At 45.9% G+C, this 16740-nt stretch overlaps 1 protein-coding gene and 1 long non-coding RNA gene across 3 annotated transcripts in view; one reads left to right on the top strand and one right to left on the bottom strand.

The window, feature by feature from the left end:
• LOC310755202 overlaps positions 1–6201 on the bottom strand; it is a 96638-nt gene extending 90437 nt beyond the window's left edge. For both annotated transcript variants that reach the window (XR_014544221.1, XR_014544222.1), the window contains exons 1-2: positions 5867–6201; positions 3606–3709 (exon numbers count right to left, since the gene is read on the bottom strand). This is a non-coding gene — a long non-coding RNA (uncharacterized lncRNA). The remainder of the gene's footprint in view (positions 1–3605; positions 3710–5866) is intronic.
• Positions 6202–6302: 101 nt separating this feature from the next.
• On the top strand, positions 6303–15960 carry ASF1B (anti-silencing function 1B histone chaperone). The gene is made up of 4 exons (XM_083597613.1): positions 6303–6564; positions 11223–11338; positions 12780–12956; positions 14860–15960. Exons 1-4 carry the CDS (start codon positions 6456–6458, stop codon positions 15055–15057), a joined length of 600 nt encoding a protein of 199 aa, XP_083453739.1. The 5' UTR covers positions 6303–6455; the 3' UTR covers positions 15058–15960.
• Positions 15961–16740: the final 780 nt, after the last annotated feature.

Below are 16740 nucleotides of genomic sequence, written 5' to 3'. Positions count from 1 at the left end.
TGGTCAGTGATTGGTCAGTTAGCAATGCCCATGGTGAGTGCCTATCTTAAATGTGCATATTAAACGATGGGGTAGGGATCAGTAACTGGGAAGGGAAAACATCTCTCCTCCAAGACCTCTATTAATCCATCATATTGGGATGGATTCCTTCCAAGGACTTTCATTGTTATTTTCCTTGTTTACTTAATACTCTGAGAATTAGGGGTTTTCTGTTGCTTGCTGCCAGAGAGCTGTGAATTCCAAGGAACATAGCTTCTGTTCTACTTTTAGTCTGATGCCATGTTTTTGCAGAGAGAGTGCCTCCCCCATGCACATTCCTCTCCAGCTCTTTGTCACATTCTTTATGCTGTTACTTCCTCAGCCTCCCTTCCATTAGTTCCTTCCTTACCCTCTCCCACTCTTTCTTCCCCTTTCTCTAGTCTCCAGCACTATAGTGGATGTTGCTAAGGAAGTCTGACTTGCACCACACAGCATCTAGCACACACAAGTAGGAACCCCCGTTACTTCTATTACTGGTAGCCGAGATGCCACTTGCTGGAGGTAGGAAGAGTCACGCGGGTCACAATTTAGGCACACCTTGAAAACACTCAGCTCTGTGCTGGATTGCAGCTTCAGCCTTCAAGATGTGTGCTTTAATATTCTGTTGTTCAAGTGTGCTGGGGTGGGAGTGCTTTATGTAGCTGTACTGGGCATGTGGGGGGATGCACGAATGCCTAGGAGCTTCCTAACATGCTACCCTCTCGTTTGTGGTCAGATATTAATTGGTGTAGACCATCTGCTATCTAACCACTTACCTGCAGACATTACAAGCCTGTGGTTTCTCTCTCTTGACGGGCTTTTAGCCACAAGCAGCTTTGCAGGGATGTGAGGGATTTGAACCATATGTCTCGTCACATGCTCTCTCTTTATTAAAAAAAAAACCCCAGAAACGTTTTTATATATAAAAATATAGATTTCTAGTGTGGCCTTGTTGTATTTTATTGTTGAATTTTGATATTAAGCTCCCCAGGCACCAATTGGCATAGGTGGGGGGCTATATAAATAACATAACAATTATGATCATTACTATGACAAACACTACACAGGAATCTCAAGGTTACTCTAGAGATAAGCGCGATTATTTCTACCATTAATATAATAGGAGCACACCATGGGAGGATGCAAATGTCTCGGTGAGAGAAAGGGTTTGTGCATATGGGAGGCTTATTTTCATGCTGTTTCCTTTGGGCGTGCATGTGTGGAACTGTGTGGGTGTGCAGCAAAAATAATCTGCTGGGGTACCCAGAGGAAAGGCTTACTTTTCTCTGCTGCATAGTTGCATTTTTAATGCACGTGCCAATACACATGTATGCATACACAAAGGTTTCTGTATATGTGGATGGATATCGGTTGGCACATGTCTTATGCTAGGTCGGTCTTAATCTGAGCCAACTGGGAACTTCTGGGAGCCCTCCCTGTTCTGCCCCCTAACCAAGTCACTCCCAGCCCAGATTCATCAGCACAAGTACTGCAGCTCAGATAAGGATGACTCCTGCTCTCTGCTGGTGGGACCAGGATACTGACTTCATTGCCATTCCAACCAGCCAGCAGCTGGGAGCCAAAGCATTGGCTCTGACAGGTTTGACAGCTGAGATGCAATAAGTGTGTTAACCCATCAGGGACATAAGGGATGATGGATGATGGTGAATAGATTTCCTTAGCTTACTTACCTGGAAGGAAATCTAATTGAGATCACTTTAACTTATTTTGGAGAAAACAGGGATAGGTGTGGGCTAAAACTTGCAAGAATGCCTCTCAACAGCCCTACATTATGGTAAAAGGCAGATCTGGGGGCAGGGGGTAGAACACAAATGCATAGGTTGTCCTGAACAATTCCTCCCCACCTGCATAGCACAGTAGTTGGCAAACCTAGTATGGATAAGTGTTGATCTCCCTCCATGTTTGAATGTCGGCAGATGGAGCTTGAGAGTGAAGCTGCAGCTGGGATTAAGAAGGTATAGAGTGCCTGAGCACAAGGCCATGTGCAGCTGTTGGTCTATTAAAACCTCCAGGGTTGAATCATATGTACACAGGCATACTGTATTTATGCCCACTGAAATCAACGCTCATGGATGTACTCAACTGAACATCAGATTAAGTGGTAAGGAGGCCCAAACCCCATTTGTATACAATACAGTGGTACCTCGGGTTAAGAACTTAATTCGTTCTGGAGGTCCATTCTTAACCTGAAACTGCTCTTAACCTGAGGTACCATTTTAGCTAATGGGGCCTCCCACCGCCGCCACGCTGCTGGAGCACGATTTCTGTTCTCATCCTGAAGCAAAGTTCTTAATCCGAGGTACTATTTCTGAGTTAGCGGAGACTGTAACCTGAAGCATCTGTAACCTGAGGTACCACTGTATATACATTTAACTCCATAGGCTTCATAGACCTTTATCTACAAATCTGTTTTGCTAGCAAAACTGTAATATTGCTATATTGTACTGCATGCTTCTAGCCAGAAATGCAACTGTTGGTGCAAAGAAGGGGATGAGGGATTCATAGTGATTTGTCCAAATGCTGATCAGGGAATTTAGGCAGCAGACAGTGACCCACACTGCACAAGCAGATAAAGGTCACCTCATATCTTGTTGAGGTGTAGTTGCATTTTGAGATTAAACTGCTCTTTCTTAGGCCTGATTTAAATCTGTCCTTACAGTTACAGCAGATGGGTGCTGTCACCTTTAAGTCAGGTTCCCCTGTACAGTACTGACTTTTGCCGTGCTAGTGTGCCAGTACGGTAAACACCCAGATCAGAATGTCTTGGTGCTCTGATACTGTGCACGCAGGGGACAGCAACCCAATTGAATCTGATGTTGGGCTGTGTAATTTCACAAGACCATGTTTTGTCTCCATGTCCCACATAAAGTCCATCTAAAGCTGAAAAGCAGCCAGCTTTTTCATAAAATGATACAGATAGTAGAATACAACCCATAAGGCTTAAGAATACACTGAGTTACACCAGCACAAGGATTTTTGCTCTAGAGAGTTGGGAGAACCCCTTGCATAGATTTAGAGGGCCCATGAGAGAATCTTCCATTGCACAAACAGAAATTCTTGCAATGACAGAACAATTGCTTTAGAGCTATGCTGCAATTCCACCCTTTTTGGAATCAGCTATAGCAACCCCATATGGGTGACAGTTGACAACCCTAGCATCTTTGCCATTATCTATGCCATCTAGGCATGTACACACTGTTTGGAGGGTTTTCAGTATTTCTGAGGGACACTTTTGTACCTCAAACTAATATTGAAGTCAAGGAAAGCAACATACTCAGTGGCCTTGCATAATCACTTCATTCCTGGCTAACAAGAACTCGCAAGTGCAATCCCGAAATCCCAAACCATCGTTTGAACCATAGGTGAAGAAATCTGTGGCCCGCCACGTGCTGTTGGACTACAACTCCCATTATCCCTGACCATTGTCCATGCTAGTAGGGACTGATTTGGAGGGCCACAGGTTCTCTACCCCTGACTTAGGCTATATACACATTAGTATCTTAAAACATAGTGAGATCACACATACACCTCACAGTTTAAGTCACATTTTATGTTGCTGTACATACCAGAGAGAGGGTGGGGATTGTCGTCACCTGATGCACATTATCAGCTTGGTTGCTTCACACCTGCGACACACATTGTAGCTTCAAATGTCAGCTGTGGGAGCTCACTAGAATCAGAGCAAACATTAATGTGTACACAGCCTTAAACTAATAATTCAACAGCCATAAGTTAACTACCAAGTATAGCAAGGCAATGTTAAGTTTGTACTACCAACAAACTTAAATACAAACTTGCTATACTTGTCAGGAACAGATCAGCAATACAGTGGTGCCCCGCAAGACAAATGCCTCGCAAGACGGAAAACTCGCTAGACGAAAGAGTTTTCCGTTTTGGAGGTGCTTCGCAAAACGAATCTCCTATGGGCTTGCTTCGCAAGACGAAAATGTCTTGCGAGTTCCTGCGGTTTTTTTCCCCTCCCCCCCTTTTTCTAAGCCGCTAAGCCGCTTATCCGCTAAGCCGATAAGCCGCTAAAAGCCGCTAATAGCGCTAATCCATCAATGGGCTTGCTTCGCAAGACGAAAAAACCGCTAGACGAAGAGACTCGCAGAACGGATTCTTTTCGTCTTGCGAGGCACCACTGTAAAACACCCAGTGTCAGTGAAGTTAACTCTTTATTCAAAGAAACCAAAACAGTGTAGGCCTAGCGATCACAGCAACTCCAGTAGGTCTTGCAGGGCCATAGCTAGGGGGTGGCAAGGTGGGGCCCCGCAAGGGTGAATTGAATGGGGTGGGTGGGTTGGAGGAGAGGCGGAAAGAAGAGCAATTTGTCAGTGGCTGGGGGCGCAATCTGGACAGTTCTGCCAGGGGCGCAAGATCACCTAGCTACGGCTCTGAGATCTTGCCCCAATGAGGTAGTTGCAAGGACTGAGGGTCCCCGCCTCCCCACCATTCCCTAAGAATCTTCCTCCCCCAGATCCCTCCCAAGCAATCTCAGGATTGTCTTGTCTCTCTTTGCTCTGCCCTCTTCATTTCTCTGCGTGTTCTGGAAAACCAGTGGGAAGGTGAGCCGGTCACAGCAGGAGGAAGAGACCCCCTGGCTTCTTCAGCAGCCTGTCCCCACTCCTCTCCAGCCTCTACTTCTGCCTCTGAGTCTGGACTGCCCTCTGCCATAGCCTCTTCCTGCTCACTAAACCCTGTTGCCTCTTCAGTTTCTGACATCTCCCAGACTGCCCCCTCTTCTCCCTCTGACCACTCATCATCATACCACCACCAATCCCCTGGCTCTGAGCTTTCTTCGCATGGGGGTTCCTTTGGGAGCTCCCCAGCTGGTGGCACCTCCCACCTCTCCTCTACATCCAAACAGTCCATGACCGTGATAATCAACTTGTGGCTACTGAGCTATTTCTCATCAAAATATTGTATATGCCATTTATAAATATGCTGCACAGCAATTTTGTGTATATTTGGTACTAGGAGCTGCTGTGCCTAACACAGATATGATGCAATACTGCAAAAAAAAGTATTGCAATTACTGAAAAGACAAGGGTTAAGTAAAAGTTGAGGGCTAACAATAGGACGTGGGGGGCACTGGTGGCAGTGAAGATACAGCCAGAGAAATGGTGCTGCTCATATACTGATAAAGAAGCAGAGCAGGTTAGGGTAGCATATTCCGCCTCCCCCCCCCCCCCCGGCCGCTCCACATCATACATTTAAGATCTATGGCTTTCTTCAAAGAATTCTGGGAACTGTAGTTTAAGGGTGCTGGAAACTGTGTCTCTGTAATGGGGAAAACTAAGGGAAATGGGTGGCGCTGTGGTCTAAAACACTGAGCCTAGGGCTTGCCGATTGGAAGGTCGGTGGTTCGAATCCCTGTGACGGGGTGAGCTCCTGTTGTTCGGTCCCAGCTCCTGCCAACCTAGCAGGTCCAAAGCACGCCAAAAAGTGCAAGTAGATAAATAGGTACTTGTCTGGAGGGGAAGGTAAACGGCATTTCTGTGTGCTGCTCTGATTTTGGTGTTCTATTGCGCCAAAAGCGGCTTAGTCATGCTGGCCACATGACCCGGAAAAATTGTCTGCAGACAAACGCCGGCCAGTAGCCAGATGAGCGCTGCAACCCGAGTCGTTCGCAGCTGGACATAACTGTCAGGGATCCTTTACCTTTACTTTTTTTTTTTAAATGGGGGAAACTACAGCTCTCATGATTCTTTGCGGGAAGCCATGTACTTTAAATGTAACATTCCTTCTGTCGACTAAGGGGCCTTCCTGTTCTGTCTAGACGGAAAGAGGGAAAGAGGGAGACAGAAGCTAGTTGCAGAAGCTTCACCTCAGATTTGCTGAACGTTCTTCGAAACTCTGCAGGGATTTCATTTATTAAGCCAGTGTAGAACGTTAAAACTGATCTGCACGTGACGTGGGACTTTTAGGCTTGCCAAAGAACGTTTCCTCGCCCGTCTTTCGAATTCCTCGTTGGCTCCGGTCCCTTAATAACTCGCCAAAAGGCACCAATTGGCCGCCTGCGCGTTTTGAGCGCGCAGAACGGAACAGGCAGAACGCGCGCTGATTGGCGGTGGGCCGCGAAGGTCAGCGCGCGCGAGGGGAGGGGAGGGGAGCGGAGGGAGGAAGACTCGGAGTCGAACGCTTATTGTTTAGATTTAGCTCCCGCCAGGGACAGAGACGGGCAGGCGGATTGGCGGAGGGAGCGGTGGGCGTGGCCGGGCGCGAGGAGTAGGCGGGGGAGCCGAGGCGCGAAGCTCTGGGGTTGGCTGCGGCGTCTCCGATCGCCGCGCGGGGATTGGTGGCTCCGCCGTTCCGTCGTTAAGCCGGCGGCGCGCGGGGAGTGGGCTTTCGGCGTTTGGGCTTGAGAGGGAGAAGGAAGCAGGCAAGGCGGGCGGGGGGAAAAGAAGAGATCTGTCATGGCGCGGGTGTCTGTCCTGGGAGTTTCGTTGCTGGAGAACCCGAGCCCCTTCGGCCACCCGCTCCGCTTCCAGGTGCAATTCGAGTGCGGGGAGGCGTTGCCTCACGGTGAGTACGCGGGGGGGGGGGGGGAGGGAGAAGCTCCCGCGCCAGGAGCCTCGTTCCCCAACCGACCCTCAGCCCGAGCCAGGTTCCGTCGCACGAGGCGGCCGCCCGCCCGCAACCGACGCCCGGGAGCCCCCACCCCTCCGCCCAGGATGGCAGGGCTGGGTGCCCCCCCACGCGCGCGCCTCCAGTCCCGGGGCTTCCGCTGTGGCTTTATTTTGCCAGCCTGGACGCGGCTCTCCACACAGGGTCTGCTACGTGGGCGCTGTACCTTCTAAGTACGTTTAAAAATAAAAATACAGCTTTTATGAACTTGGTGCCTTAAGTTTTTGGCCTGCAGAGACTTAGCAGCTTAATTGGGGCGAGGATGCTCTTGAGATGGTTTGTGTGTGTGTGTGTGTGTGTGTGTGTGTGCGCGCGCGCGCGCGCGCATATACGTATAAATACACACACACACACACACTTCAAAATGCCACCGGATGTGGGGTGTCCTTCTGACCATTCTTCTGAATGAGGCCTTGGCCTCTGCCAGGAAGCCCCAGCCAGCAATACTGTTGGTCTGGGCAAAGAGCCAGTGTGGGGTGGAGATTTGGGCTGAGGAGACCATGGTTCAAATCCTTAGGCAGCTCCCTGGGTGACCTTGAGCTTGGCATCTAACCTACATCACAGGGTTTTTAGAAGTGGGTTGAGGGGGAAAGCTATGCATGTCTCATTTAGCTCCTTGGGGTAAAGGTAGGATTTAAATCAGGGGTCATCAACCTTTTTCAGCCATGGGCCAGTCCACCGTCCCTCAAAACATGTGGTGTGCCAGAATATATTGGGGGGGGGGGGAATGAACGAATTCCTATGCCCCACAAATAACCCAGAGATGCATTTTAAATAAAAGCACACATTCTACTCATGTAAAAAAACACTGATTCCCAGACCATACATGGGCCGTATTTAGAAGGCAATTGGGCCGCATTCGGCCCATGGGCCTTAGGTTGCCGCATTGGCTGTTTTGGGGTGGGGGTTGTTATACACTGTTGGGAGCCCCAGCACAGGCCATGTCCTGACCTCAATGCCAGCAGCCCTGTGGTGGCAAGGTGTAGCTGCTTGATGAGATCAGCAGAGAGCTCCGGAATGAGTGCCCGTAATCTTTCTCTCCAATAAATCATAGGCTCTTTATTTGTTCTTATAGGAAGAGTTTCTTGAATGCCATAGTGGGAATACAGCTGGTCATTAGCCAATAGTAAGCCTGGGAGATGCACATGGTTAAAAGCTATGCCTTCCTAGGCATTCATTAGCAGTAACATAGCAAAACTAGGAGTTGTACTCTATAGAGTTGGTAACTTCTTATCTGAATTCTTTCAATTTCAGTTGAATGTTTATTGTTGTCATCAATTTCTTATGGTGTTTAATAATTCTTCACTAGATGCTGCAGTGGTCTAGTGGAAAATCATGAAGGCTGGTCTGTTAGGTCAAATGGGGCAGTGGCCCACTAAAGTCAACCTGCCCTCAGCTAACCCCCACCTGCCACTTGCATCCTATCCAGGCAGTAGCACTGGATATCATCTTGCTCCTTCTTAATCTGTTACCATTTCAGTACTCAACAAGGATGAACATGGGAGCAAAACTAGAATAAGTTGACTACCTGTCATTGGCTCTAGCCCTATCAACTGTTCTTCTGAGAGAATGCCAAAGCCCCTTTATTCTGTGGTACTATTCTGCCTACTCCTTGGGACCATACCAGTATCTTCCCCTACTATTCCCTTTTTAATTGTGGGTTCTGGATTGTTAAATTGAAAATCACTGCCTTCCTGACTTCTACTCCTTGGTGATCTTCCACTACATTGGATTGTGTGAAGCAAGTTTGACTTGGTTCAGGACTGCTTTGATGGAAAGTTGCTGCTTCTGTCCCAGGGTAGGAGTGGGCTAAAAATGTCATTGTGGGACATAGTGAGAAATCTGGCTTTCTAAATGGTTGTTCTCTTGAAGGTTTACAAGGTTTCCTTAACCTTAAATTTAGGCTACTGATTTTCTTATGAGCAGCAGGCACAAGTGCAAATCAAGAGCTTACTAAATTATGGCCCTCTCCACAGAGAAAAATTGTAAGTCAGGCTCTTAAAATAGAGTTTATGATGCATAAACTTGGGGAATAGCATGCAAAAAGGGGAACACTGCCATAAAATATAGGTGAGCATCTTATTCTCACCTTTCTTATCATTTCACATGCTGTTATTTTGATTCCACTGTTTTTCTATACAACCATGAAATTTGGTATTGGGTGCATAGTTCAGTATCCTGGGAATTGTAGTTTTTATTAGAAGAACTGAATGTCTAGCCTTACAGCTGGAAAAGATATATTTGAAAGTCTTTGGGCAGTGCTTGGTGAAGCTTCAGAAGTTGCAAGCAGGGAGTCAGCTGAGCAGATCAGGATTGGCAGAGGGGCATGTTTTAATGTCAGGGCTGTAGTGGGGGATGTTGACTGCCCTGGTTCCCTCAGGGATAAGTTACACATAATTTATACATCATGCAAAGTTTTGCCATTGCTTTTTAAAAATAAAGCATAGGGCCTTCACATACAGGGGGATTCCCCGGTCCTGAATGGGGTAACTGTGCCCCTGAAGGACCAGGTGCGCAGCCTGGGAGTCATTTTGGACTCACAGCTGTCCATGGAGGCACAGGTTAATTCTGTGTCCCGGGCAGCTGTCTACCAGCTCCACCTGATATGCAGGCTAAGACCCTATCTGCCCGCGGACTGTCTTGCCAGAGTGGTGCATGTTCTAGTTATCTCCCGCTTGGACTACTGCAACGCGCTGTATGTGGGGCTACCTTTGAAGGTGACCCGGAAACTGCAATTAATCCAGAATGCGGCAGCTAGACTGGTGACTGGGAGTGGCCGCCGGGACCACATAACACCGGTTCTGAGAGATCTGCATTGGCTCCCAGTACGTTTCTGAGCACAATTCAAAGTGTTGGTGCTGACCTTTAAAGCCCTAAACGGCCTCGGTCCTGTATACCTGAAGGAGCATCTCCACCCCCATCGTTCAGCCCGGACACTGAGATCCAGCACCGAGGGCCTTCTGGCGGTTCCCTCATTGCGAGAAGTAAGGTTACAGGGAACCAGGCAGAGGGCCTTCTCGGTAGTGGCGCCTGCCCTGTGGAACGCCCTCCCAGCAGATGTCAAAGCAATAAACAACTATTTTACTTTTAAAAGACAACTGAAGGCACCCTCTTTAGGGAAGTTTTTAATGTCTGATGCTGTACTGTTTTTAATATTCAGTTGGAAGCCGCCCAGAGTGGCTGGGGAAACCCAGCCAGATGGGCGGGGTATAAATAATAAATTATTATTATTATTATTATTATTATTATTATTATTATTATTATTAAGACCAGACTTCTCTTAAGAGTGTTGAGATTGGGGAGAAATGGAGGTACAGAAAATCACAGTGAGATCCTTTACTTTGGGGCAGGATGTGTATGGCCTTTTCAACTTAGGAGCAGCTGCAAGTTTTCTAAATTTAATAACCTCCGTGGACAAATGCCAAAAAAGTGCTACCTGCAAAGTAGTAAACTTTGTAGAAGAAGACACATGAGAGTGAGCTGCAGCATAGGAACAACTTCCTATTTCAGATTCTAATCTCCTGTTAAGAGTTCTTTCTTAGCAAAAAGCCATGACAGCGAAGAGGGATTTCTGGTGAGCAAACGGGGGTACTTTTGCACATTCCTCACAGCTCCTTATAGTTTATTGTTGCTCCTGATGATTGCTCCGTTTGCTAACATCCCTTTTGACTTGCATTGTTTTTGGCACAAAAATGTGGAACAGTGGACTTCATTTATTCATGACCTCACATCATTGGATACAAGTTCTTGTTAATTAGCATTACGGTTCCATGTGAGAGAACTACTAGCCTTCATAACTGCACCAGTGGTCTATCATAGCAGATTGTGCACAATATTTTCTGACTCTTGTGTAATGAGATGATCCATAAAGGTTCAAGACAGACATAATAGCTAACTGGAAGTCACAGCTGATTTTGCATAGCAGATTCTTCACCCATGGTGGGAGCCTTTGCAGTTGGCTCCTCCCCTATGCAGGAAAGCTATGTGGCTTTTCTAAAGAAAAAGAATTTAAAACTCTATTTGTATGTTTGCATTTAATTGCATCTGCATCTCTTCTTTAAAAAAAAGTAAAGAAAGAATGTAAAATAAACTTTTTACTAAGCTGCTCCAAGGATTGTGGTGAGGAATCTTGATGAGATTATGAGTGATGCCCACTGCTGACTTAAATGGCAGATTTGCAGACCTTGACCTGGAGAGAGAGAGAGAGAGAGAGAGAGAGAGAGAGGCATCTGTACTGAACGCTGTGAGAGTGCTTCCAGATTGAGCCCATTGCTTTGCAAACATTACATCAGTATTCCCCCATCGTTTAACAATATGAATTGTGGATATGAAAAGGTTTTTTTTGAGACACTGGAAAACAATAGAGGTTATTCAGCCCTGCTCTTGAACTGGTGTACACATTCTCTAAACACTGGTGCTAATGGTATATTTCAATGTGTATTTCAATGGTGTATTTCAATTGGCTTTCTGAAGATGAAGGGAAATTTCCCTCAATACGTCTAGGATTCTGATGCCCACACTCTTGCCAACTGATCCTTGTTGCTTTTACCTTTCAGATTTGGAGTGGAAGATCATCTATGTGGGCTCTGCAGAGAGTGAGGAATATGACCAAGTTCTTGACTCAGTGCTGGTGGGACCTGTTCCAGCTGGGAGGCATATGTTTGTGTTTGAAGTAAGTTTAGATCTATCTCTTGGGGAAGGATAGGAAAGATAAGCCTAAGGCTCCAATCTCTAGATTTTTCTCTTTAGATTCAGACAATGGAGAAAGATTGACAGATTCATTGGAAAGGGACCTCCTGCTTCATTTTCAAGCTTTTTTAATTTTCATTTTCCCTAATAGAGAAGTGATTGTTACCTGGAGAAAATGCACTAAAATCTGGATTTCTCAGTTACCTATAACTGGGCAATAGCATGTCCACCAAAATTAAAAGGTATCTGTAAAGTACAGGAGTTTGTGTTCTAACTCTGATTTAAGTTCATTTTTTATGATGCTTTTCTGAGTATGTCAACATTTTTTTAAAGTACCATGCAAATAAAGTCCATCATTAGCATATCCATATTGTGTGTGGCTAGAGTGCTATTTAGGTTGAGAAAACATGGGCCACATTAGTCATGAAAAGTCACCTGGTGTTGCTATACTAATATGAGGAAATGGAGAGAGAGTGGCGTATTACAGCCCTGCCGTGTATTCTAGTATTACTCGGTGTTTGGGGGGAATTGCAGCTTGAGAAGGCTGTTTCATTTTGGTGGGGGTGCTGATTAAATGCTTTTCCACCCTTTAGAGGAAAAAGTGATTACTGAAAATGAATTGCTGCTCCTGATATAAACACATAAATGTGTTAATATCAAAGTCTCATATCCTTTTTGCTCAAGAAAAAAAAATGTGGCTCTTTGACCTGTGTTGATAACATTACTGTAGTAATTACAGGGCATTGCTGCATTCTGGGGTGGTACAACTCTTAACGACATAGTTAGCCAGTGCTTTCAGGATAGCAATTCTTGTTAGAACACTAAACTAAGATGGAGGCTGATTAAATTAGTGGCCCAGTTCACTGGCTTTGGAACTGCAACTGCATTGCTTACTTGCTTTCAATTTGTGCTGAAGTATAACTCCATCCTTGGCCTTTCTACCACCTGTAGTCTAGCTTTCTTTCTCCAAAATAATTTTACAATCATGGTGAACTGACATGAGGATAATTACCCGAATCTTTTGCTTGGTTTTCTGAGACTACATATTTTTGTTGCTTGTCTTTGTTGTTGCACAACACTGAGAGAAATAAAAAAAGCCTTGATTATGAACTCCAGTCTGTTGGCATTTCTTCTATAACTGTATCACTTTGTTCCACCAACATATGCCCATTCCTGGTTATATACACTTCAATGGATCTTGAATGAGGACTCTGTAGTATTGCCATTCAAGATTGGACCAGGCAGACCTAGGTTCAAATCTCCACTCAGCCCAGAAACTGAATGGGTAATTTAAAGTTTTAATATTCTTCAAGAATTGCAATGAGGATGAAATGGAAAAGCCTCAAGCATGCTGTCCTGAGTTTTCTTTTAAAGACAGGCAAGATGAAAATGTCACTTACCTTGCTTTGCCGTTTTCTCTGCAGGCCAATGCCCCCAACCCTGATCTAATCCCTGAAAGTGATGCTGTGGGAGTTACAGTAATACTTATCACTTGTACCTATCTGGGCCAAGAATTCATCCGCATTGGATACTATGTCAACAATGAATATATGGATCCTGAGCTAAGAGAAAACCCACCCCTCAAGCCAGACTTCTCCCAGGTGAGACACTGATCTGATAAAAGCAGCTTGTCCATCTTCTTGGCCTTAATGAAGGCCATGTCCTTGCCTTGGGAATTTGGATTGGGGACCCTTAACAGGATGCAAAGCAAGGCAAGTGAGGGGTGTGGCTTGGGGAGAGTCCAGATAGAGAGACCTGGGGGGGGTTGTATTTGGCCCCCAGCCTGGCGGTTCCCATTTCTTTTGGGAGTACAAAATCCTTGCAAGGCCAGAGTAGTAGCCTTTGAGACCCAGTCACTTTGCAGTGTTGGAAAATGCTATGCTGGGGGAGGGTAGATGTTATTTGGGATGACAATATGAAGCAGAAAGTTATACAATGAGTTCAGCTCAGTATTAATTTATTGCCTGCATTCTGAATAAGACAGTGCATTTTGACCTGTGGAGTGGGCAGCCCTTGTGATATAGAATGGAGCTTTGATTTTTTTCCCCCCAGGAGTTATAGCACAACTTAAATACACTTTGTAGAATAGAGTAGTGATAATGGCCTGCTACAGCTGCATTCAGATAAAACCTTGTTTGTACTTGCATCTTCATCATATTACGTGCTGATTGATGTGGCTGCAGCAGAGTAGTTTGAGGGAGCTTTAAATCTCAAAGAGAAGATGAATATGTTTAGTGAGGTACCTACTCGGCTCCGTGGGTTGAGGGGACATTGATGATTACCTCCTGGGAAGGTTTGTGCTCTGACAAAGGGCTTCAAAGCATTGAAAGAAAATTGGGGTTACTGAGTAACAGAAGCAGATTTCAAGAGCCTATGGACTATGGAGTTTGGTTCAAGTCTTGTTTGCCATTTTGAACCCCAATGTGCAAGGTAAGTAGGTCCCCTGTACATGTCAAAAAGTAAGAAGGATTACCAATGTGAAATAGAATTGGAAGGATTACACCCAGATATGAATTTTCTCTCTATATTGTTGTCAGGGAATCAGGAGCAGGAGCACTGGGGAGAGAGGAATTGGAGAGCGAAGGGGAAGAATCTGAGGGAAGCGTAGGGGACTATGACAGTGGCCTGAGAGATTCCATGAGCTTCTCCAGCGAATCAGAAGATTCCCAGAAGGGGGCGCCTATGGTCAGGGCAAGGGGGGTCCCAGGGGGGACGCACCAGAAACAAGGAGCCAGAGGGGAACCCCAAAGCAGCAGTGGAGGATCGGGACCAGTTTCCCCACCAGAGCGTAGTGGGGGGGGGAAGAGTCACATGTGTCAGGGCCAGCGTCTCCTCCGGAGGGGAGGGAGAGTAAGTCAGGGCTGACCACGCCTCCATCGGAGAGTGGGGGAATGGAGGGGAGGTCAGTTGCAGCTAGCCCACCCGAAGGGGGAAGCAGTGACAGCAGCAGTGAAACTGTTAGGAGGAAAACTGCTCCTGTTCAAATGTACAGGCGCGCGGGACAGCAGGAGACCCGGATGGGGAACCAGCTCCTAAAGCCCGCCGGAGGGAGGGAGAAGGCTCAGGGGAATCAGCGTCAGAAGAGGCTAGGAAGGGCGAGACCCCGGCGGGCAGGCGGACCCAGAGGAGGAAGGAGCAGCGGAAAAGGTGGAACAAGGCGAGGGTCTTAAATTGGTGTACAGGGGGAGGAGATTCAGAAGGGTCATCAGCGGTCTGACAGTTGAGACGTGGGGCTGCGCGCTGCGGCTCTGGAAGTGAAACTGAACTTCAATAAAGACTTTTGTATTTAATTAGAAAGCAGCGTTGGTCCTTTGTGAGCTGGGACCTTGGGCAGCCTTGACAGTTGTCATAAAATAAAATAGTGTTAACTTTTAAAACCATTTTTTACTTCTGTTACCCCTCTCCTTTCTTGATATTGCTGCAGGAATTGAGTAGCTGTCAGCCTAGAAAGTTGATCTAAACATAAACCTATGTAACTTTGACCCCTGTTTTTCTTACTTCCAGCTCCAGAGGAATATCTTGGCATCCAACCCCAGAGTCACCCGTTTCCACATCAATTGGGATGGTCCTAGAGACCAGATGGACAATATTGAAAATGTAGACCCAGAACCTGATAGCTTCCTGCCTCCTAGCTGTGTCTACATCAAAGGCTTGGTCCATTCCATGGGTCTGCAACCAGAGAATTCCATGGACTGTATGTGATCCAACCACAATAATGTTGAGGACCCTGCGCAGTGAAGAGCAGCTGACAAGTTTTTGTGGGAGATGTAGGAGGGATTTGGGATAATGAAGCAACTGATATGTCTATGGAGATTGACAATTCAGAGTCCTTTTCATGTTGGGGTTTGTAACAGATCTACAGGTCTGTTCTGTCATAGTATTTCTTCATTGATACTTGGATCCTCCTGCCACTAACCCTTGACAGGTACCTAGTCTAGCTGCATAAACAAGAACCCTGTGTTTCCCTCCTTTGTTCCAGGTCTCCAGAAGGCTGAGCAATGGGAGCTTCCTTGTTATTTTGAGCACCCATTTCCTGGGAATCTAGCATAGTGGGTGCCTTCTTTTCAGGACAGTTTTCTGTTGCAACACAGCTAAGTCTAGATGAGTTTCTGCTGGCAGAATAGCTAGCAATTACAGTCAGGCCTTGATGCCTCTCAGGAGTTGATAAGCCTGTCCCAATTTTACAATCTGTGCTTAGTAAAAGGTGATGGATGATGAGATTTAAGCTGTACAATTTACCTATTTGCACAAGGGTCCCAGCACTGCTTTTGAGAGCTCCCCCTTTTAGCTTGCACCAGTTGGCCTTCTTTCTACCACTGATCCAAAATCTGCCTAAGGCCACAGTGAGCAGGAATTGCATCAACTCCTTTAGACAGTGGCTAAGTTTACAAATCCCTCCACAGAGGAAACATGCCTTTCTTCAAAAGGCCTGCACTTGTTTTTTTCCTGGCCTGCCTCCAGTCGCACACCCTTCTTTTCTGTTATTACCTGCCCTGATACTTGATCTCTCTTTCTCTCCCTGGTATTTTAGAGATGAACACAGCATATAGGTGTTTAAAACATTTTTGCGTTGTATGTCTGACCAATAAAACTTTTTGGAATAAACTATTTTGTGAATTCTTAAGTGGTATCTAGTTGGTTGAATACCGAGAGAACCTTATTAAAGATTTTGCTGCAAGGGACTACTCATTTTGGCGAGGTTAAAAAATATGTAGGTAAAATTTGCTTCCTTAAAGCAGGAGTGGCAAAATATAGTTGTATGCAGTGTTAAAGATCTGTAAGAAAATTGTAGAGTTGGAAGAGATCCTGAGGGTCATCTAGTCCAACCTACTGCAATACACGTCATGCCCCCTAAATCTGTCCTAGGGATTTCCCTGACCCTGAATTAGGGAGGGTGCAGGGCACAACACTTGTTGTGCGAGTGTAAGTCTTTATGCTGATGGAAAGAGCAAGTTGGATACCACCCCGATGATGGTCACGACCAGATTACTGTTTTCAGTTAATATAGTGTCATAGGTTAGTGTCAATTTTTTATATAAAATAACTTGTGGTAGGTTTAGATCAGATATAATGCCAAACCATGTTCTAGTGTGTGAGTGAGTCCTCCCTGCCCAAGGAGACTCAAGCCAATGCCCCAGGAAAATAGAAAAACAGTAAAACAGTAATATAGCATGTAAAAGATAGTAATGCAAAGATGACAAAAGTATCACTTCAGGGGAAAAGCACCAGAATAAAATGCTCACTCAAATGTTATAATGGCATACTTAAATATAAGCAAAGCACTACAGTGTCCTGCCCTGGACCCACCACTAGACCTTGCCTCATAAAGAAAGTACCTGCTACAAAGCACCCCTTTCAAAATGGCTTGAAATATGAGTAGCCATT

Source organism: Podarcis filfolensis (assembly GCF_964270895.1).
Source record: "Podarcis filfolensis genome assembly, chromosome: 2".
Classification (NCBI taxonomy): Eukaryota; Metazoa; Chordata; class Lepidosauria; order Squamata; family Lacertidae; genus Podarcis; species Podarcis filfolensis.
Note: the sequence above shows the minus strand (reverse complement) of the source record. Positions and strands in the feature narration are given on the sequence as shown.